At 36.8% G+C, this 24,718-nt stretch overlaps 1 protein-coding gene across 12 annotated transcripts in view; it reads right to left on the bottom strand.

Moving 5' to 3' along the window:
• Nucleotides 1–24,718, bottom strand: part of DTNB (dystrobrevin beta) — a 234,984-nt gene that overhangs the window by 184,659 nt on the left and 25,607 nt on the right. For all 12 annotated transcript variants that reach the window (XM_041756399.1, XM_041756402.1, XM_041756393.1 and 9 more), the window contains exons 2-4: nucleotides 21,923–21,990; nucleotides 12,992–13,072; nucleotides 8,129–8,342 (exon numbers count right to left, since the gene is read on the bottom strand). In XM_041756399.1, coding sequence (XP_041612333.1) covers nucleotides 8,129–8,342; nucleotides 12,992–13,072; nucleotides 21,923–21,989 — 362 coding nt within the window. In that variant the 5' untranslated portion in view covers nucleotide 21,990. The remainder of the gene's footprint in view (nucleotides 1–8,128; nucleotides 8,343–12,991; nucleotides 13,073–21,922; nucleotides 21,991–24,718) is intronic.

Raw genomic sequence — 24,718 nt, 5'->3', positions numbered from 1 at the left:
CTCTGCTCTGAAGGGCTTTCAATCTTATTTGTACACTTATGAAGCAGCTCAGATCATTATATAATTTAAGGTCAAAATGATACAATTTTTATTAAAAGGAATGAAAATGGGGTGATTATAAAGCTACACAGTAGGTAAAAACTTGATGGGGTGGGGGTTGGAGTGTGTCTGTGTGTGTATGGTTAGAGGGAGGAATGAGTATGTCATGTTGGAAAAATTGAAAAGTGCCTCAAGTAGCTTACTTAGACCTTGATATGAGCAGGGAATTAAGGACTGATACTATTAGAACTGAGGAGTAGGCATCTCGTTCAAAAACCACAGGGAATTTTGAAAGGTTCTCCAGTGAGAAGTTACATGATGAAATCAGGATCTTAATCAGATTAATTTGGAAGTACTGAATAGACTAGCAAAGTCTCTGTAACTACCTCTCTCCTCACTTTCAGAGTAAAAAAAAGGCAAGGGAAAAATAACACTCAGAAAAAGTATGCCCTTTCTTGCCTTTTCTTTAAAAAAAATTATATATATAAAGGAAACAGTAAGATAAGACCAAAATAATATGCAAAAAAAATTTTTTTTCTGAAAGAGTTACTAAAATGGTGAAACCCTTGCAGGTCTGCAATCATCATGCTTGATGATTTCTTGAAAATTAGCATGAACTCATGACTTCTCTTGAAAGAAGTAAATATAGGGAGGGATCAAGTCCTGATTCAGGCTCCCTGTAGGGAGTAAATATAGGGAGGGATCAAGTCCTGATTCAGGCTCCCTGTAGGGAGTAAATATAGGGAGGGATCAAGTCCTGATTCAGGCTCCCTGTAGGGAGTAAATATAGGGAGGGATCAAGTCCTGATTCAGGCTCCCTGTAGGGAGTAAATATAGGGAGGGATCAAGTCCTGATTCAGGCTCCCTGTAGGGAGTAAATATAGGGAGGGATCAAGTCCTGATTCAGGCTCCCTGTAGGGAGTAAATATAGGGAGGGATCAAGTCCTGATTCAGGCTCCCTGTAGGGAGTAAATATAGGGAGGGATCAAGTCCTGATTCAGGCTCCCTGTAGGGAGTAAATATAGGGAGGGATCAAGTCCTGATTCAGGCTCCCTGTAGGGAGTAAATATAGGGAGGGATCAAGTCCTGATTCAGGCTCCCTGTAGGGAGTAAATATAGGGAGGGATCAAGTCCTGATTCAGGCTCCCTGTAGGGAGTAAATATAGGGAGGGATCAAGTCCTGATTCAGGCTCCCTGTAGGGAGTAAATATAGGGAGGGATCAAGTCCTGATTCAGGCTCCCTGTAGGGAGTAAATATAGGGAGGGATCAAGTCCTGATTCAGGCTCCCTGTAGGGAGTAAATATAGGGAGGGATCAAGTCCTGATTCAGGCTCCCTGTAGGGAGTAAATATAGGGAGGGATCAAGTCCTGATTCAGGCTCCCTGTAGGGAGTAAATATAGGGAGGGATCAAGTCCTGATTCAGGCTCCCTGTAGGGAGTAAATATAGGGAGGGATCAAGTCCTGATTCAGGCTCCCTGTAGGGAGTAAATATAGGGAGGGATCAAGTCCTGATTCAGGCTCCCTGTAGGGAGTAAATATAGGGAGGGATCAAGTCCTGATTCAGGCTCCCTGTAGGGAGTAAATATAGGGAGGGATCAAGTCCTGATTCAGGCTCCCTGTAGGGAGTAAATATAGGGAGGGATCAAGTCCTGATTCAGGCTCCCTGTAGGGAGTAAATATAGGGAGGGATCAAGTCCTGATTCAGGCTCCCTGTAGGGAGTAAATATAGGGAGGGATCAAGTCCTGATTCAGGCTCCCTGTAGGGAGTAAATATAGGGAGGGATCAAGTCCTGATTCAGGCTCCCTGTAGGGAGTAAATATAGGGAGGGATCAAGTCCTGATTCAGGCTCCCTGTAGGGAGTAAATATAGGGAGGGATCAAGTCCTGATTCAGGCTCCCTGTAGGGAGTAAATATAGGGAGGGATCAAGTCCTGATTCAGGCTCCCTGTAGGGAGTAAATATAGGGAGGGATCAAGTCCTGATTCAGGCTCCCTGTAGGGAGTAAATATAGGGAGGGATCAAGTCCTGATTCAGGCTCCCTGTAGGGAGTAAATATAGGGAGGGATCAAGTCCTGATTCAGGCTCCCTGTAGGGAGTAAATATAGGGAGGGATCAAGTCCTGATTCAGGCTCCCTGTAGGGAGTAAATATAGGGAGGGATCAAGTCCTGATTCAGGCTCCCTGTAGGGAGTAAATATAGGGAGGGATCAAGTCCTGATTCAGGCTCCCTGTAGGGAGTAAATATAGGGAGGGATCAAGTCCTGATTCAGGCTCCCTGTAGGGAGTAAATATAGGGAGGGATCAAGTCCTGATTCAGGCTCCCTGTAGGGAGTAAATATAGGGAGGGATCAAGTCCTGATTCAGGCTCCCTGTAGGGAGTAAATATAGGGAGGGATCAAGTCCTGATTCAGGCTCCCTGTAGGGAGTAAATATAGGGAGGGATCAAGTCCTGATTCAGGCTCCCTGTAGGGAGTAAATATAGGGAGGGATCAAGTCCTGATTCAGGCTCCCTGTAGGGAGTAAATATAGGGAGGGATCAAGTCCTGATTCAGGCTCCCTGTAGGGAGTAAATATAGGGAGGGATCAAGTCCTGATTCAGGCTCCCTGTAGGGAGTAAATATAGGGAGGGATCAAGTCCTCAGGCTCCCTGTAGGGAGTAAATATAGGGAGGGATCAAGTCCTGATTCAGGCTCCCTGTAGCCAGTCTGCTTCTCCCTCTACCTATGTCTCTGCCTGTCTCTCTGCATCTCTCATGAATAAATAAATAAAATCTTAAAAAAAAAAAGTTCTTAGCCATATTGCCAAACTACACAGCAACTTTTTCTATATTTATTCATCATAAATTATATACATAAAACTCTTTACACTAAAGAAATCTTTAGATTGTTCAAAGTAGCAACAGTGTTTTATACTGTTATACTGTTATTTAGATGATAAACAATAACCCCGAGCCTTCCGTTGATAAGTTCAACACTGATGTATTTTGAATTTTAGCCAAACCTAGTTTCATTAGACATATGATTTTTTATAGGTTTATTTCATTTAAGGTGTAATTTCATTACATTCCAAGCAGCAGTACTTATTAGAGCAAAAACCTGGGCAAGAAAATGGTATTATAACACAACAGAATGTGTGCACTGGAATATTTACACATGAAATAATGATACTTGAGGTTTACTTCAAAAGAAGCCAAGGAAAAGGGGAGGGTAGAGGAGAATAGCCTGGGGACACAGATGAAATAAAATCAGTGATGTACTGTAATTACTGAAGCTGAGTGATAGATACCTTGAGTTTTATTACCATATTCCTTCAATGTTTGTATACATTTGAAATTTTTCATTAGAAAACATTTTAAGAGGGGTACCTTGGTAGTGCAGTTAAATGTCTGACTCTTGACTTCAGCTCAGGTCATGATCTCAGGGTCATGAGATTAAGCCCCACATCAGGCTCTGTGCTGGGCATGGAGCCTATTAAGATTCTCTCTCTCTCCCTCTGCCCTAACCCACCTCCCCTCAAAAAAAAAATTAAAATTAAAGTAACCCCCCCAAAAGAAAACATTTTAAGAAAAAAATATCCTAAGAAAGTAAAAAGTCAGGGGGTGCCTGCATAGCTCAGTTGGTTAAGTGTAAGCCTTTGGCTCAGGTCATAATCCCAGAGTCCCAAGATCAAGCCCTGAATCAGGCTCCCTACTCAGTGAGGAATCTGCTTCTCCCTCTGCCCCTCACCCTGCTCATGCTGTCTCTCTTTCTCAAATAAATAAATAAAATATTTTTTTAAAAAAGTAAAAAGTCAAGCTACAAATAAATAGAAGATATGTGCAACATGTGTAAGCAAGAAAGGACCGTTACCTGGAATCTATGAAGAGCCCCTATATCAGCACAAAAGAAAAAACAATATACTAGAATCATGGGCAAAAGACAAAGAGGCATTTCATAGAAGTAATATATTTGGCCAAGAAACACACAAAGACATGCTTGATAATCAAGAAAATGCAAATCAGGACAACAATGAGATGTCATTTAACAAAAACTGGAAAGTCTGACAACTCTTAAGGCATACAGAAAGAACGTGGATCAAAAGGATCTCTTATGCATTGGTACAATTTGTTAAAATAATATGATACTATCCTCTAAAACTGAATTTCATGTACCTCCCCCACCGAATCAGCAATTCCATTCCTCAGGATAGGACTAAAAGAGCAGTTTAACACACTTATACACATGCACCAGGACATACATATAAGAACATTTCAGGCAGTGTTGTTTCTTAGAACGAGAACCCGGAGAAAATAAAATGTATAGTAACACAACAGAACTTTACACGACAGTGAAAATTACTGAACTATAGCTACATGAAACATGAATGAATCTTTAAAAGATATTACCACATGAAGAAAGTAAATCAGGTAATAGTACAGATAGCATGACTTTTTTTTTTACAATTGGTAAAAATGTTTAAAATTAATACTGTATTTATGCCTCTACATGTGGAAAAAAACTGTTCTTTAGGAAGAGCAAGATAACATAAAATCAGAATCAGGTTCACCTTAGTTATGCGTAGGTCAATGGGATGGGACAAGAGAGATAAGTGTAAGTTACTGCCAATGTTCAAGTTCCCAGGTTAGATAGTGGGGCTCATGATGTTTATTATTTCTAAGAATGGATGAGGGAAGAAAACACATACAGAAAGACCTGTTAGAAGCCATGGTAGCAGTTCAGGGAGCAGATGATGGTGGCAGGCTGGGTAGTAGCTGTGGGGCTGTGGTGACATACACAGATTTGAGAGATTCAAGAGATAGAAATGACAGATCTTGGTAACTGACATGGATGTGAGGCTGAGAGAGAAGGAAGGGTGTAAGTCATTCTTACAGGTTTCAGATTTAAGGAGCTGAATGCAGGGAAGGCCACGTAACAGAAAAGGGAGCCCCAAGTTTAGACGCACTACAAAGAATTTCATGGTGGACATATGGTCATCTCCCTCATATCGAGTCCAATCACCCTCCACTGTGAGGCAACATGTAGTGAGGGTGAGAATTTAATCACCCTCTGCTCCAGAGACACAAATCCTGATCTGTTTGAGCTAAAAAGTATAACGTCTGCACAAGCATGGCCCAAATACACGTGTCTGGAGGGAGGCTCAGATACTTCTGTTTGGTGTAGAAAGAAACCGGCTCTCTCCAGCTACCTAGACTTGAAAGAGGAAGCATGGAATAGCTGACAGCAGGCATTTTTTGAAGTAGCAAAAGGATGAAGCTGAGATAAGAGGAACACAAAACCACAACCACTACGAAGTGAAGAATTGAAGCCAGAGCTCTGATGCAAGCCAGATTGAGGGCTGGCCTGCCTCTGGGCTCCTCAGTGATGTGAGCCAATATTACAGTTACTGCAAAAGCCCATGTGAGTAGGTTTTCTACTGCTTGCAACTAGAAACACCAACCTAATACTACAGATGTCAAAGATGGAAAGGCAGTTTGTAAATCACAAGCCCTAAACAATGAAATTGGCTCAACTGATAAAGAGTAAGGGAGATTTCCTGTCCCTCATGCTGGAAGTTTCAATATCCCTGCTCTTAAAAAAAAAAAAGAAGAAACAGTTGGTCACAGCATCCTCTGTTGTACCTTCAGACCAGACCACATGACTACCGATACTGTCATACCTGAGGACCCGGTAAGGAAAAAAATAAGGCTATCCAAATGTTTTGACTATTCCTCATAGCTTCTACTAATGTCCTACACAAAGATGCTTACATTACTGTTCTCTGTGTTTTTAGTTGTCAAATATAAAATATTTTAAACCCTTGGCATTAAAAAGATTAATTCCTAATTAAATACACACTTAAAGAGAAGTTTAGATCCTATTTGTTTCTTAAATAGTTTTACAGTCTTATAATCCATTATAATGACCAGAAAACAACCTGGCCAAAAATTTGACTGTGAATTTGGAGGTGAGGTGACTTAAGGATAATTAAAGAAGTGTTGCATTCAAATTTTAACTCAGGAATCATGAAATATGAAACCTGAAAAGATTAAGTAAAGTCAGTAACTAGATATTCTGTATATCAAAAGGACTCTCCAGTCTAAGTAATAAAGAAGCCAATCAATAAAAAGACTAATATTTGAAATATTTCACAACAAAATGCTATGATTTTCACAAATAAAACCCCATAACCAGATCCTTTCATTTTTCCAGGACATGAAAGACAATTTCAAATTACTGAAGAGGAAATCAAGATATTATCACAAATATATATATATATACATATATATATACATATTTCATAAATATATGATTTCTAGGTTAACAATGATGTGAGCATTGATTCTGATGCCCTTGGCCAAAGTTTTCAACAGGATATTATGATATGAGAATTACCAAATTTACCTTCCTCTTCTAAACTCACTCATCTTTTTTTGTTTTTCCTAGTTCTCTGCAGTGTACTCATCTACTGATCTGTCTTCATGTGATTTATGTTTGCTTATTCTTTTCCTTTGTCTCTATCTGGATGTGTCCAGCTGTCTGTAACTATGTACCAGAACACCTCTGTATCTTCTCCTATGGTTGGTCTTCCCATTGTCTCTTGCTATCTCTTTACTCTTCCTTCTCCTTCGTTCCTTACCCATAGTATTTAACTTATTTGACATGATAACTTATTTGACAGGAATCAAAGTTTATAATCTCTGCTTTATCATTTTTAAATAGTAACATGACTTTTATTTCTGATTTTGTAAAAATATTGTTTCTTGAATTAATCTGTGTTGCACAACCTTAATTGATTTACTCAGTGAATTAGTGTCATGATAAGGTGCTGCTTATTCACCACAAAATAACCATTTTTACTACGGGTCTTCAAATCAAAAGAGTCATTCTTTGAACAGTATAAAATCAACCTTACGGATTCACTAAACTAAATTACTAAAAAAAAAAAAAAAAGAAAAAAAGGGATGCCTGGGTGGCTCAGCAGTTGAGTGTCTGCCTTTGGCTCAGGGCATGATCCCAGTTCAGGGATTCAGTCCCACATCAGACTCCCTGTGAGGAGCCTGCTTCTCCCTCTGCCTGTGTCCCTGCCTCTCTCTGTGTTTCAAATAAATAAATAAATAAATAAATCTTTAAAAAATAAAAAATAAATTACTAAAAAAACAGCATTCAAATTCTGGGACTTAGGTCTAATATATACTCTTATTTTAAAAATTCAAATTTCCCAAAATAATGTTTTATTAAATGGATAGAATATCTAATTAGATAACATCTTATAAAATTGGATAACATCTTATAAAATGTGAATTGAGTACCTACACTGTGATTTGACTTTGACACTTGCAGACTTTTATTAATTCACAGTCTTCAATATTATAAAGTGTAATGAGTAACATTTTACAAATATATAAACTGAAAGTAGGTTTACAGAAAGAAAAAAAAAAAGCAGAAAGAATTAACCCATCCAAATTGGATGACCAACATTATAGCAGAAATAAAAAACCTAAACTCTTGGTTCCTGGAATATAAACATTAACTTCCGTGGTTCCATCATTTATGATTTCTTTTCATTTTTTATAATACTAACTTCACTCTCCATGAATACAAAAACAGCAAATCATTTCTGTTTTAATTTGGAGTACATTTAAATAGTTTTATTCTAGTGTTATAAAGTGTAAAAACAACGTTCTATTCTGAAAAAAATTAAAATAGTATCCTAGACATAATGAGAAGAAAGTAAGAGTAGAGAGTCAAGGGGCATTTATTATTACAGAGTAAAGAAAGGTTAGCTTTAAGGTCAAATAGAATACCTCATAGTCAAATTCATAACTTAGCTATACTTCTCCGAATAGAGAACAGCTATACTACAGTACTTATAATTTTACCAAACAATATGTCTCAGTGTTGTGATTTTTCCATAATTTTATAAAACTTAATATGTGACATGCCCAAGGACAGTAAGTCACACTGGCATCTAACGAGTATTTAGAAGGAATTTACATAAAATAACTTCCCTTTTAACTGTGATTCTAAGTTGACAGCCCTCAGCAAGGCAATCTGGAAGAAGGATGACTAAGGGACATTCTTAAAATGAAATAAGCATGCAAGGTACTAGCCTGTCATATGCAGCAATCATAAAGTTGAGGAGGAGGCTGATAGACTGCTCCACACTGATTTGGTGAGTAGAAGGAAGGCGCTTATTCAGCTGGTAGTAGAGAGAGGAGATGACTGTTTCGAGGCGGGACACACTGATCTCAGTGCTATGGTCCAGTGTATTAAGGCCATTGTCTCGGAAGGCTTCAATCATGTTCCAGATATCCACAAGATGGACTAAAACACAAAGAAAATAAACAGTCAACAACTTAAAAGTTTTAATTCATCAGAAAGGTCTAAGAACTTTTCATTTATTTACATCTAACAGAATACTGAAGGGTGGCAAAATAAGATCCCCAAATACAAAATATGCCACTTTAGCATAAGGATTATTTTGAAAAAAAAAAAAAAAAAGGATTATTTTGAGCTAAAGACACCTGAAGAACAGCAGGTGCCAAGAAGGTCATGCTAAACTCCTTTTTCTTCCTGAAAGGAGGAAATAAACTCCCAAGTGAAAGATGCCCTCCCTATTCCAAAAGGAAAGAAACATTCTTATCCCTGAAGACAGTGAACTGAGGCCAAGAGAAATCTGTACGGGTTTTGTTAAAATAACCCCTATCTTCCTTGAGACTCCCCATATATTTTAGTTATTTTCCACAATCCCTACTCCTTCTTCCCTAGTATATCAGCACTTAGGCCTCGTCCCTCCTTCGGGTCTTCACTTTGCTATGGGGGCTCCCAGGTACATGTAAAAATCTGTGTGCTCTTCTGCTAATCTACCTATGTCAATTTAACTGTCAGGCCTAACCAGAGACCTTAAGAGGGTAGAGGTAAAGTTTTGCCTCCCCTACAACAGCCTCAAAATATATATATTGTAAAATTTAACAGAACATCAGAGACAAATTCACAAGCTTAGTGGGAAGTATTAAGTATTAATACATTTCTCTCAGTATGTGGTAGAGCAAACATACAAGCATAAATACAGATGTAGACAATCAAACTTTACAACAGGCAAAGTAGGCATAATGGGCACAATATGAAATCCTGCCCCTAGTGTTTAGAGAATATAGTCTATTTTCAAGACCACAAACATCATGTATGAAAATTGACCTTATCCTGAGTCATAAAGCTAATCTTGGCAAATTTCAAAGGATTCAAGTCATTTCAAACATGCTCTCTGATCAAAATGAAATTAAGTTACCAATTATCAAAAAGACCACACATTCAAAAATGAAAAAACACAGTACTAGGCAATGTCCTTAATCTGACTAAAGATATTTACTGAAAACTACAGCAAACATATTACTTAATAGTAAATGTTGAAAGCCTTTCCTCTGATATTGTGAATGAGATAAGAAATGCCCACTATCGAATATAAATTGGTACTGTAACTATGGAAAACAAGAAGGAGGTTCCTCAAAAAATTAAAAATAAAAATACCACATGAATCAGTAATTCCATTACTGGGTATTTGCCCAAAGAAAATGACACTAATTTGAAAAGATACATGCACCTCTTTGTTTACTGCATCATTATTTACATTAGTCATTATACAGTAACAACCCAAGCATCCATTGATGGATGAATAAACAAAGAGGATGTGGTATACATATAGAATGGAAGATTATTCAGCCATATAAAAAGAATGAGATTTTACCATTTGCAACAACATGGATGGACATAGAGGGTATCACACTAAGTGAAATAAGTCACACAGAGAAAGACAAATACCATATGATTTCACTTATATGTGGAATATAGAAAACAAAAGAACACATAAACAAAAAACCAGAAACAGGCCCCTAAATACAAAGAACTGGTCATTGCCAGAGGGAGGGGGTAGGGGGATGGACAGAATGGGTGAAGGGGAATGAGAGATACAAGCTTCTAGTTATGGAATGAATAAGTCATGAGAAAAAAAAGAAAAGCATAGGGAATACAGTCAATGGTACTGTAATAGCATTGTATGGTGACAGATGGTAGCTACATTTGCAGTAGGCATAGCTAACACACAGAGTTGTAGAATCACTATGTTGTATATGTGAAACAAATGTAACATGTATCAACTATACTTCAATTAAAAAAAAAAGAAATGGGGCATCTGTACGGCTCAGTTGGTTAAGCATTCAACTGTTGATTTTAGCTCAGGTCATGATCTCAGGGTCCTGCTGGGCTCCATTCTCAGCAGGGAGTCTACTTGAGTTTTTCTCTGCCTCCCTCTGCCCCTCCCCTTGCTCACACACCCGCGTTCTCTTTCTCTCTAAAATAAATAAATAAATCTTAAAAAAAGAAATGCTCACTATTATCATTTCTATTGTACTTTGGGTCCTAACCAATATAAATAAGCAGTAATTACCCATGTGAATTTCAGAAATGAAATATAGCTGTCATTATTCAGAAATGACAAAATTCTACACATAGAAAATCAGATTCATTAGATAAATTACTAAAACTGATATTTGAGTCTAGAATTATTGCTATATATAAGACATAAAAATTACTATATTTCTATTAGCAACAGAAAATGAAATTTTAAAATATTATTTATAATAGCATAAATTATCAAAGATTTAGGAACAAATCCAATGGAAGAACTGTAATGTCTCTATGAAAAAATAAATCTATAAATATCAATTCTCCCCAACTTAACCTATAGATTCAGTGCAGTCCCAACAAAATGCCACAGGGCTGTATGTTAAAGGGATAAATTTTACTATATATAAATTATACCTTAAAAAAAGAAATAAAGATGGAAAAATCCTAGCAGAGTTCTTTGTTTCATTTTGTTTGTTCTTAGTAGAAATTGATAATCAGATTCTTTTTTTTTTTTTTTTTTTTTTTTTTTTTAATTTTTATTTATTTATGATAGTCACAGAGAGATAGAGAGAGGCAGAGATAAAGGCAGAGGGAGAAGCAGGCTCCATGCACCGGGAGCCCGACGTGGGATTCGATCCCAGGTCTCCAGGATCGCGCCCTGGGCCAAAGGCAGGCGCCAAACCGCTGCGCCACCCAGGGATCCCTGATAATCAGATTCTAAAATTTATATGAAAAAAATAAAATAAAATAAAGTTTATATGAAAATAAATGTAAAAGGCCAAAAATGTCCCAATCTTAAAAAGAAAAACAACAAAGTAGACAGACTTGCTCTATTTGATGTTAAGATTTACTACAAAAGGAGGTGCCTGGGTGGCTCAGTTAGTTAAGTGTCCAACTCTTGATATTGTATCAGCTCAGGCCATTATCTCTGGGTCAGAATCGAGCCCTGAGTTGGGCTGCCTGCTTAGCATGGAGCTTAAGATTGTCTCTCTCCCTCTCCTCTGCTCTGACCCCCACCCCAAACTCTCACTCTCTCTCAAATAAATGAATAAATCTTTAAAAAAAAGACTTTTTATAAAGCTATAATAGTGGTTATTGATAGGACAAACAGACCAACGGAACACAGAGTCCAAAAGCAGTTCTCATACATGGAAACTGCTATGAACATTTTTACATATTTCTCCTAATGAGTATGAGGAAAGATTTTTGGGCAGTGAAGAAAAAAGGATGGCCTTTTCAATGAACAGTATAGGGACAACAGAACATACAGGTGGACAAAACTAAAATTTTACTCCTAAACTGTACACTCACAAACAAAAAAATTCAAGGCTTATTAAAAAGAATCATATGTGACAAAATAAAACTTCTAGAACAATGCATCTTTTACTATAATTACTAATGCCAATAGCCTGGGTTCAGACTCTCAACACTCCACACATAGACTACTGGTTCCCAAGAATAATTACAGGAAGAATTATTAAAATTGTAGTTGTCAATTATTAAAATTGACAGTGGTTTTACCACAACCCACAGAAATATATTTAAATCAACACACACACACACACTCTTCTAGATATATAAAAAAAAAAGTTTCACAAAATACTTTTAACCTTATCACATAATTTGTGTTCTGATTTTTTTTTTCCTTCTCTTTTTTTCTCTATTACATGTTTTAAATTCTGGCTACAGCTCATCAAAATGATTTCATGAACCATTAATGGGCACAACCCATAATTTGAAAAACAATGCTTTAGAAAAACCAGAGACTTCAGTCCAGCATGACATGGTAAACTCTCTAAAGAGAATTTCATGCAAGGATTTTTGAGTAACACTTAAAGTAGGGTTGAAGTATTTAGATGTTAAAGTGACTTACCCAACATCACATGCTTAGAGTAAATGTCAAAACCAGGACTAAAACTAAGATTTTTCCAATTCAAAAGCCAATGTTCTTTCCATTACACAAAATAGTTTTTCATTAATACACATACACATGCACACACACACACACACACACACAAGAAAAATACAATAATTCTGTCATAAGTTAATCTTCATGGAAATTAAGAGAGGAAGATTTTATATGCCTGTGTGCATGTGTATGCATATGCATACATACACATATATTTCATTTACTTATAAGTAGCAATTCTCATAGTGATTACTTATTAAAAAAAGGCTGATTTGTGTTGTATTCACTTTAATCAAGAAAATTAACTTACTACACTTCCATCAAAATACTAATGTTTTTCTTTTTTTCCAGAAGCTGATTGTCATACTCATTTTGTATATTTTTTAAACATACAAAGGTGAGAAAGAGAAATCAATTCTCTCATTTAAAGAACATTAATACTATGCCACCCTCAAAACCAGTTACATTATTGTATTTGGGCAAACATTTTGAAGGACACACAGAGTAAAATGAGTTCTTTCCGTGACTAATTTTTACATTTTAATAAACACTTAGGACAAAAAAAATTTAATTAACATTACAATATGACTAAAAGATACTAAAACCTTTTAGTTTTGAGAGCACTATCCAGCTATCACAGAAATTAGCTGAAATGACTTACGGTTGCATCGTTTTTGTACAAATCGTAATTTGCAAGCTGTTCTATAAGTTGATAGCCGTATGACATCAAAATTCTGAGCACCTGAAAAAAGTACAAACAAGATGTTCAGCTGGATTTACCACGGAATTTCTAAATGCTGGGAAGTGACTCTTTTCCACAGCATGTACGCAGGCTATATCTAACATGTCAACTAGGTCTTCTTCTGAGAAAACAAAAGGGATAAGGAAAGGTTAGTAGTGCCCACTCCGTGCTCAGGACCATGCTAGCAGTTTTGCCTACATTATCCTGTCTGCCAGCCTAACAAAAATTCTAAGGGAGAACATTCATAACTTCAGCGAATCTTCCCTTTTATACTACTTCTGTGGGAAATAGAGGAAAACTATGTGAGCAGCTGAGAAAGGAAAGTCCTATCCCCATCAACTAAACAGAAAGAGTACTAATCTGATGGATCAGACTACAGGACAGTTATCAGGCCTTGCTTGCTCATGGAGAAGGTATAGGAAAAACTCAGTGCACGTGGTATGTAACTCACTCTCTTCAGATGCTTCCTCTGGTAAAGCCAGATCTAGGTACTGCATAATGAAACAGGGCAAATATCACAAATGTCTAAAGTGAACCAGTTGAAGAAAACGGGAAACTCTGCAAGCTCCAGCCAAGTTTGCCAGAAATCTCCACTTTAAGGTTTTAGGTGCTAATCAAGATCCAAGTATCACTCTGTTTTCCTTTGTCATTTTTTTCCCTATGAAAATACATCCCTCTAAACCCAGTGGGAGGGATGCCTGGGTGGCTCAGTGTTTGAGCGTCTGCCTTCGGCTCAGGTCATGATCCCAGGGTCCTGGGTTCGAGTCCCACATCAGGCTCCCCATGGGGAGCCTGTTTCTCCCTCTGCCTATGTCTCTGCCTCTCTCTCTGTCTCTCATGAATAAATTAATAAAATATTTTTTAAAATTAAAAAAATAATAATATAACCCAGTGGGAAAAGGCAGAAATAAGAATGGGATGGCACAGGTTTCAGAAATTTAGGGAACCCTGGCCATAATATCATTTTAAAAGTCTAATAGTAGTCCAAATCCCAAAACAAGGGGCACTGGGTGGCTCATGGTTGAGCATCTGCCTCTGGCTCAGGGCATGATCCCGGGGTCCTGGGATCAAGTCCTGTGTTGGACTCTTGGCAGGGAGCCTGCTTCTCCCTCTGCCTATGTCCTGCCTCTCTGTGTCTCTCATGAATAAATAAATAAAATCTTTTTAAAAATACAAAATAATTTCTACAAGATGATATAATCAATAGCTGTAGAACTTTATTAAAATCTTAATGTACCAATATTCAACCACTCAGGTTCCCAAACTTCTCATACATTTACCTTCTTCTGAAGCACTCATCTTTCCTGGTTTCTATAAGGAAAATCCTCATACTGCTCTAAAAATAGCCTTTACTTTTTAAAAATTTCCCTTATGTAAGTGTCATGTTGATTTCCTGATCAGAAAATATGGTAATTTGGCACATAAAAAATAGAACAGAAAGCCCCAGTGAAGAAACTAAAATGATTATATTAATCCTTTGGGTATTGTGAACTAGAAAAAATTACTCTTCATTTTCACTCATTTTGAGAATATTTCATTATAAGAAATACACTAATGTCAGACAGTATATTTCAAGCTCATCAAGATACGGCACAAAGGGTCCTAACCACACAGGCAGAACTCTAGCCAAAAGCAGAGAGCCCAGGGAACCTCCTGGACACAGAGGAGACCATCTAAAACCACTGAGTACCCAAGAAGTATAGGGAAAGGCTAAGAAAGGATTAACCCTTCTTTCTATATTATACTTCTCCTCATTCATGAGACTAGGATATCAACCTCTATAGTATAACAGAATCCCAAGGGAAGCAAAGAATCAAATGGAAGGGTTATATTATATCTGCTTGTATCACAAGCTTGTATCAGAGTCTTGGAGAGGTACCTGGAGACTTCATTCTAGAGAGTCCTATAATCAAGCTAGGTTTGGGAAACACATAACTATCCAACTCAGCTAAAAGGTCTGGCTCATGCAACTCTCAAATTTTACCTCACACCCAACTCCAATCAGTATGGGTTACATATAATTACCCAAACATGCCAAGCCCTCTCATCTGAGCCTTTGTAAGTGCTACTTACTGCCCCAGCCCTTTCTTCATCACATCACTGAACTGATTGAGCCTAGACATTGCTTCCTTCCAGATCCCTTCCTGGACCACCCTCCACCCAGTGCTTTCCCAATCATGGCTCCTCCCACCCTATCATTTCTTATTTCCATTCTCAGGAAAATAAGTGTTTCATGAAGGCAGAGATTATTTTATTACTGTGTTGTTGTTCACTATTATATGCCCAAAACTAGGACATCATAAAAATAGCACCTGAAATATTTACTGAATGAATAAGTAACTGAAAATTAGAAAGTTCTTTGTTGGTATAAAAGACTAATCTGCTTTCCCCAAAAAATATAGCAAATAAAGTAAAAATATTACATAAACTATATAATTTTGGAAAAGCTGATATAAGGAGATGATAAAAGTAGTGGGGAAACCAACTCCTTTCCCTGTATAAACACGTTGATGCTTGCAACCTTCTTCAGATAGAGCACAGGATCCCAAACTGCATTCTAGGGGCTAGAGGATTCGGTGGAGATGCTCAGCACACCCAGAGAAGGTGTAAAGAAATAAGTGTATTTTGTTAAAAAGGATCTAACTAATACATGAGGAGGAGAGAAGGAGAAAGAGAAGACAAATCAAGTAAATTTAAGGATAGTAACATTTCTGAGTTGTCTGAAACTCCTACAAACTTTTTTTTTTTTTTTTTAAGATTTTATTTGAGAGAGACAAAGATAGTGACCGAGATAGGACTAGCGGGGAGGAGAGGGAGCAGCAGGCTCCCACTGAGCAGGGAGCCTTATGTGGGACTCGATCCCAAAACTGTGGGATCATGACCCGAGCTGAAAGCAGACTCAACTGACTAAACACTTACAGTCACTTTTAATAAGCAAAACTTTTCAAGAGTATAGGAGTCTGAATAAATAACAGATATAAACACAAATGACTTCCTTATTTTTTTTCTTGGCAGTATGATTAGAAACCCTGGGGATCAGAGATGAAGCCAGAGGTCCCAACAGAGAGGAAGGTACAGACCACAGAATGGTGACTCTCTCAGTGGGTAAGCTAGAAAAAAAAAAGAAAAAAAATCCCACAAAGGGAAATGTTAGGGACACATGACTGGCTCCACCAGATTTAGATTAAAATTTTCAAAGCAAGCAAAAAAGTGATAATCAAAGAGGTTAGACAAAAGAAAACTGATCATACTAAAGAATAAAGTCTAATTTGTGATGTTAAAAAAATAATTCTAAAAATAGCATATATCTCATAAAGGGATACTCTAAAACTTTCTAATATTCCTGTATTACTTCGAATAAAGTTATGAATATTGATAAGCTCTGGATTTCATTTTAATTGATGTTAGAATTTCTAGGGTAGCCACAAAAAAAATAGAAAAAGAATATACACAACCAAGAAGAGGGAAAAGTGGGATGGAAGGATGGAAAAAGAATACTCACAACCAAGAAGAGGGAAAAGTGGTATGGAAGGAAGGAAGCTCAATTCATCTAAGGAAGGCAAGAAATGAAGGGAAAAAAAAAACAGAGAAAGGACACCGCTGATGCACAAAACAAGATGGAAGAAAAAATGAAATATATCAATATTCATAAAAAATATTCATAAAAAAATTAAACAGGATAAATTCTTCAGTGAAAAAACAAAGATTGTCGGTCACAATGGTTGTTGTTAAATAATCTACCTTATGCTGTTTACAGGAGATACACATAAAACATAAGGACATGGGAGCACCTGGGTGGCTCAGTCAGTTGAGCATTCAACTCTTGATTTTGGCTCAGGTCATGATCTTAGGGTCCTGGGATCAAGCCTCATGTCAGGATCCAGACTCAGTATGGAATCTGTTTAGGATTCCTTCTCTTCCTCTCCCTCTGCCCCTACATCCCCTCCTCTAAAATAAATAAATCAATCATTTAAAAAAACATAAGGACACAAGTTTTTAAAAGAAAGAAAAGATACTGTTTTAAGGTGTGCTAACCAAAGAAAACTGATACAGCTATATTAATAACAACAAAATAGACCTCACAGCAAAAAGCATTAGTAGAAAAAGAGGGTACCTATATAATGACAAAACAATTTCCTAGGTAGATGTAATACTTTAATGCATGTGCATCTATGGACAAAAGCTGCAAATCACAGACAAAACTAAGGGATAAAAAATTAAAATCCATGATCATAGCAGAGGTTTTTTTTTAACAACTTTCACTAATTAAGTGGTCAAATCAGAAAGGACAAAAAAGGTCTGAATAAAACATGTAACAAGCTAAACCTAAATAACAAAATCATACGCATATTTTCAAGCACACATGGAATATTTACAGAAACATATAAAAAATATCACCAAAGATTCTAGAACATCCTTTATTCCTTGACCCATATCCCAATTAAACTAAATATTTTTTTAATTAAGTCACTGATTTGCAAATTTAAAAGAGTACTTCTAAATAATTCCTAAAAGAAGTTAGAAAACACAGAGAAGTAATCATGAAAATGGCATATACTGGAACACATGGAAGGCAAAAATAGAAAATCACAGGAAAGAAGTTCTTAAGTGCTTTCATAAGAGAGGAAAAAAGTCTGAAAATAAATGGCCCAAGTAACCCAATATAAGAAGTCAGGGGAAAAAACAAGAGAATTGCCTGAAGTGGAAAGAAGAAAGTAATAAACACAATGGCACAAAATAATGAGGCAGAAACAAAGATATATGGAGAGGACCAACAAAGCCAAAGCTCCTTGAAAAGACCAATGAAACTGACAAAACTTTGGAAAAGGAAAAATAAAATCAGAATCTCTGAGCAGGGAGGCCTGGCATCAAGCATTTTATAGATGGAACTATACTTTTGCACCAGAGTTAAGAACTACTATTCTCACTTACCACCTTTCATTTTTCTTAGTAATTTTATATCATGTCAGAATCGTAAACTAACAAATTATTTCCATGTAATTTACTCCACTCTTCTTTCAATAAATATCTATCGAGCTACTGAGGTCACCAAGATAAATAGATGTGATCCTTATTCTCATGGCACTTAGAGTCTAACCAGAGAAAATATTAAGCAAAGAAAGAATAGTAGGGAATTTAAAGGTACGGTCTAAAAACAGAAAGGCTGGGATCCCTGGGTGGTGCAGCAGTTTAGCGCCAGCCTTTGGCCCAGGGCACGATCCTGGAGACCCGGGACTGAGTCCCACGTCAGGCTCCCTGCATGGAGCCTGCTTCTCCCTCTGCCTATGTCTCTGCCTCTCTCTCTCTCACTGTGTGCCTATCATAAATAAAAATAAAAATAAAAATAAAAATAAAATAAAAATTAAAAAATTAAAACAGAAAGGCTTAAGAGTATTATAGAAAGGAGTAATAATAAGGGTCATCCAACATTGGAAAATACAACCTAACTAAATTATTAAATTATTAGGACTGCTTTCAAGCTATACGGCAAAGTTGAGTCACTCTGACAGAGAACTCATCATATGGTCTGCAAATCCTAAAATATTTACTTTCTGACCATTTAAGGAAAGATTGCTAGCCCAGTACTATATTTACAGAGTAAAGGAGAAATATATTCATCTCAAGAGAAGCAGAAAACATCTGATAAAATTCGATACTCATTCATGATTCTCGAATCAGAAGTCTGCTTCTCCCTCTCCCTCTGCTCCTCCCCTGACCCCCACTTGTGCGCTCTCTCTCTCTCTCTCTCTCTGGCTCTCTCTCTCAAATAAATAAATAAAATCTTTAAAAATATGTACATACAGTCCCAAAGAATGTACAACATTAAGAATGAACCCTCATGTAAACTACGAATTTTGGGTGTTAACAATTTGTCAACAGAGGCCTATCATTTGTAGTGAGTCTACCTTCCGGTGGGGAGTAAAGGAGGAAACTAAGCACGTATCCTATGGGAACTTACCTTACCTGCCTCTCAGTTTTACTGTGAACTTAAAACTGCTCTAAAAAAGTGACATCTTTAAAACAAAACAAAACAAAAAGATGGATATACCTATATAAGTAAAAATCTATTAAATACCCATTGAGACTAATGAAAGAGAGGAGAAAGATCAGTGGATTCAAAATTAACATAAAATCAACCCAAAACCTAGACAGTAGAATCATATGATAAGGCTGGCAAAAGATGATTTTTACATCTATAGAAGGCACTAATGGAGATTTGGCAGGATATTGGAAGGGAGAGAGTAGGGCTTTTAGCAGCAGATACCACTGTCACCAATACAATTCTTCCCATGAAAAAAGAGGGGAGACAAGAAGCTATATTTACCAAACATCTCCAAAACTGTCCATATACTTGAGTTTGTTACAGAGAAAGGCAATTTGAGGTTTATGTGTCAAAATGATAACATTTAATAAGCAGCAAACCCAGTTCTTCACAGAATACACAATATCTACTCCAAATATCTATCTTAGTTGTGCTCTCTTGCATGCTCGTGTTATTTACTGAAGGCATCCCAGGCACTTGTTAGTATCCGGAATTATTATTTATTTGCTTTCTTCATTTTGTCCATTTCTCCTTCTCAAAATGTGAGCAATATGAGAGAAGTCAGGGACTATGTTCAGTTCTCCCCTTATCCCCAGCACCTAGAACAGTGCCTGGAACATAATAGACTCTCAATAAATGTGTTAAAAATTAAATGGAAAAGATGACCCCTTTGAACATAAGCAGGAACAACAAGAGAGATGAAGGTGGGCCCAATGGCATGAGTAGGGTCACAAAGACACCAAATGCATCATCCATTTGGGAGATGGCACATACAGTGTGTGATGGGAACCGGGAACCTGTGAACTGAGGACAAAAGAGGCCAGAAGAGCCTTGCCTGGCATGCCCAGGAGCTTGGGCTTTCTTGGGAGAGTGATGAGGAGCAACTGAGAGGATCTAAGAAGGAAGTAACACAGATTTATACAGTTCAGCTGGCAGCATCAGAGATCACAGATTTGAAATGGTTGACCCTGAAAGAAAAGATCTGAAACAGATTGCTTTAGTTCAGAAAAGTAATGATGATAAAAATATTAAACACAACTAACCACATAAAATACCTACTATTCTGTGTCAAGCATTGTGCTATGTGCCTAAGTGACAGTATCTCATTTAATCTTCACAATAATTCTATGAAGTAGATACTATTCTCGTTTTATGGACAAGGAAACTATAGCACAGAGATGAAGTAAAGTCACCTAAGGTTATACAGCCAGGACCTAAACACAGGCAGTCTGATGGCAGAGCCTGGATTCAGTGCCACTACAGTATGAGGAACAGACCACTCAAGACTCCCGTATGAGATTAAACTCAGCTGCATTTTGCGACTTTGGAGGCAGAAGGTGAGGTGGAGGGAAGTGACTGCAGGTATCTGACCTGGATGACTAGCAACTGACCAGAACTACAGAACTCAAAGATTGCCCAACTGACTGCCCACCCAATGCCAAAAATTTCTTCTCTGACATCTTCAACAAAATATTTACCTAGTTTATGCTTGACAGGACAACATAGATCTGAGTTGAGTCAAAATCTGCCTCCTATTACTAAGACTCCAAAGATTTTAAATACCTTGATTTTTATCTACTGATTTTTTGAGACTTTATCTGTCGATTTTTACTCTGTGATATGCAGAACTCTAGGTTTCTACCATTTTCTCAGGAGCTATCTCAGGCAGGGCTCCTGTCTCCCCTCTCTAACCAAGCAATACCAATTTTATGACACATGTTAAGGGTCTTTGTAAGATCCCACTTTTTAAAAAGAGTACAATGCTTTTAAAGGATATCACGATCACTGGTACAGACCAATAACTAATTCATGGCAAAGGAATTTGTGATCCACCAAATGTGAGTGCACTGGTCAAGGCCACACAGTCCAGGCCACATAGATAAGTAATCGCAGACCAACATAGTCATTCAAATACTGGGAACTATTCCATTCCTCTCAGCTATCTTTCTCTTTGTTCAAGTTTTATAGAAGAATATAATTTTTTAACAGAAGATTTAAAATTGTATCACAAAGTAATATACCAAGCCATATATATTTGCGCTTTTTTAATTATCCCTATAGCTTTAAATGTTGCCCTAACACTCAGTTCTCTGTATCTTAGAATCTGTATCTAGTATAAGGTATCTTATATAATGTATTAATTATTTATCACCACCTGCAACCTCATGGTAACAATGGAGTTACAGTAAGAGATCTAAACTGACTGGTGTACCTTAGGGCACCTGGCTGGCTCAGTTGGCAGAGCATGCAACTCTTGATCTCAGGATTATAAATTTGAGTCCATGTTACTTGTAGAGATTTCCTTAAAATAAATCTTAAACTCCCAGGTTTTTTAGGTAATATTTCTGCTTTAGTATTTATGATCTTGCTGAAGAAAGCAATTCAAGTCAACTCAATTACAATATATGCTCTGGCTTGAGGTCCTTCAACTCTATGATTCAACTCCCTTTCGTCCCTTCCTAGAGCTTGGAACATGCTAATGCTTGGGGTGCCTGGGTGGCTCAATCAGTTAAGCACCCAACTCCTGATTTTAGCTCAAGTCATGATCTCAGAGTCATGAAATAGAGCCCCAAGTCAGGATCCATGCTCAGCAGAGAGTCAGCGTAAGATTCTCTCCCACTCCCTCACCCTCTGCCCCTCACTCTGCTTGTACTCTCTGTCTCTCTCTGATATAAATAAATCTTAAAAAAAAAAAAAAAAGGAACATGCTAATGCTTAAAGCTGTGACTTGATCAGGAAAAAGGAAAAAAGGCGTCCCCACACATACAAACAAGGAACCAAGGAATCCAGAAGCACTCAAGACTCACGCATTTCTATGAACAGCTGCCTCTTCTCTGCCATGGTCTTCCGCTTGTTCCCACTTTCCTCAATCATTCTAGAAACAAAGAAAGATATATTAAACCACTGTAATTTAACAATTCAACCAAGTGCTTATCATTCTGTTATGAAGAAATACAAGAAACCACGCTATATATGCACATTTAAGAGAGTATCAGAAAAACAAACTGGAAGCCTGATATAGAAAAAGACAAACCACTGTACTTTTATTTATTTGATAGGTTTTAAAATACTACAAAGTCAATAATTAACTGAGCTCATACACTTGCTTCCTGTGCTGAAAATATGGGGCTATGTCTTATTTCTAACTTTATTTTCTCTGCAGAGTCCTGGCTTAGTTGGGACACAGTTTCCTATATCCCTACTGTTTTACATAGATAAACATGTTACTAAATATAATTTAGAAAATAATTATAATGAAAGGTTAAAAAAAAAAGAAAGGTTAAATTAAAGAACATAATAGTTATTAGCTTATATATAAAAGATATGGGCAGCCTGGGTGGCTCAGCGGTTTAGCGCCACCTTCAGCCCAGGGTCTGATCCTGGAGACGGGGGAAGGAGTCCCATGTGGGGCTCCCTGCATGGAGCCTACTTCTCCTTCTGCTTCCCTCTCTCTCTCTCTCTCTCTCTCTCTCTTTCTGTGTGTGTCTCATGAATAAATAAAATCTTTTAAAAAAGATATAAATAAAATTTTCTGTTTTCTTATTAAACAATATTGAACAAAAAGGTATTCATCCCCAAATTCAAAGAACTCCTGAAGGTAAATTTTTTATCAATATGGTAATAGTTTGGGTTGACAGTCACAGACTATGCCAGTCACTCTGTTAAAACTCTTTCCATGTATTAGTTCATTTAATTCTTCCAACAACCCTAGATACTGGTATCATTACTACCCCCATTTCGTAGATTAGCAAACAAGCTAGAAAACACTAACTTGCTTGAGGGCACAACTCTGAAGTAGTAGAGTAAAATTCCACCCTTTCATTAAACTTTTTTTTTTCCTTTCATTAAACTTCTTACATAATTGTTGCTTTTAGATGCATACTGCCAAATCTCCACACCTAAAAAGCTAGAAAACAAATGCCCCATTACACAGACCCTACTGATGCAAAATCTGTGATAATCTCAGTTGAATTTTGCCTTATTCTATTAAGAAAAAAATTCTAGACAAAGGACATAAGATAAATAATTTCCCTAAGCAGATTAAATTATTGTAAATCATAGAGTGATTTATATAGCACAGTCTCAATAATATTAGAATCACAAATTAAATGAAGAATACACAAATTACACATCCATTAAAACAAGGTACCTGGCAAAAGTTTAGTTATAAGTATATCCTTTTGTTTTGTTTTGTTTTTTAGTTATAAGTATATCCTAAAGAAAATTTAAATGTAAATACATTCCTTAACATTCTACAATGACTATTTTGATAATTAAGACTGACTTTTTCCTAAGTCATTGATATATTACTAAGTAGGCTTCAACATACATAATGGTTACTTAACAATTTACCAAGAGGAAAAAATTTTAAACAGGAAGAAAGCCAAAAGAAAAACCAACTAGAAACAGCAAAAATTTAATGAAATCTAGGTCCTAGATCAAAAAAACAAGAGTTGGTATCAGGAGCCGGTAATTACAAAGAAATTAAGATATTTAAGTTTACTGCCTCCTCCCCAATCTTGGTCTCTCACTAAGTAATACAAATTGCAAAATGCTAACCACAAATTAAAAGATATTATCATAATATCCTTTATAACATATCTCATATATTATATCCTTTCTTCTACTTTTTGTCTACATCACTGCTATTTCTCTACATCACTTTTTTCAAAGTAGGGTCTAAGAATTCCTGGAGCTCTCTAAGTTCTTTATGAAAATTTTCTAAATTTTGTCTTTCTTTTCAAATTAATCTTGAAAAATTAATATTCTGGATCATCAGGTTATCCACCAAACTATAATGCTAAAACAAAAATATCAACATTATCTAAAATGTAAAGAAGACCCAAAGTCTTAAAATGTTCAGTATATCCAGGAAACAATACAAAATTATTTGGCAAACAAGAAAATCTTTAACTCACAAGGGAAAGGACAATCGACAGATGCCAGTAACCTGATGAAACAGATGGTGGAATAACCTGACAGAGATTTTTTTTTTTTAAGATCTTATTTACTCATGAGAGACACACAGAGAGGCACAGACACAGGCAGAGGGAGAAGCAGGCTCCCCACAGGCAGCCCAACGTGGAACTCAATCCCAGGACACCAGGATCACAACCCAAGCGGAAGCCAGACGCTCAACCACTGAGCCACCAAGGCACCCTTGACAGAGACTTTAAAGCAGTGATTATAAAAATGCTCATATTAGCAATCACAAACACTCCTGAAACAAGAGTTGAAATCTTAAGTGTCAGCAGAGAAACAAAAGATATGAAATGAACCAAATGGAAATATTAGAACTGAAATTATACACTCATTAGGGGAGGTAGGGGACTCACTGGATGGACTCAATGGTAGAATGGAGATGACAGAGGAAAGAATCAGTAAACTTTAAGATATATCAAACAGAAATTATCCAATCTGAACAGTAAAAAAGAGAGATTTCTTTCTTTCTTTTTTTTTTTTTTAAGGAACAAAACCTCAGGGACTTGGTGGACAAAAACAAAAGATCCAACATTCATCATGTGCTCAGAATCCCAAAGGGAGAAAAGAAATGTGGTGATGTGGTGCTACACAATTCATGAAGACATAATAGGTGAGAACTT

Source organism: Vulpes lagopus, chromosome 5 (genome assembly GCF_018345385.1).
Source record: "Vulpes lagopus strain Blue_001 chromosome 5, ASM1834538v1, whole genome shotgun sequence".
In the NCBI taxonomy this organism is placed as follows: Eukaryota; Metazoa; Chordata; class Mammalia; order Carnivora; family Canidae; genus Vulpes; species Vulpes lagopus.
This window is presented reverse-complemented; position numbering and strand designations above follow the sequence as displayed.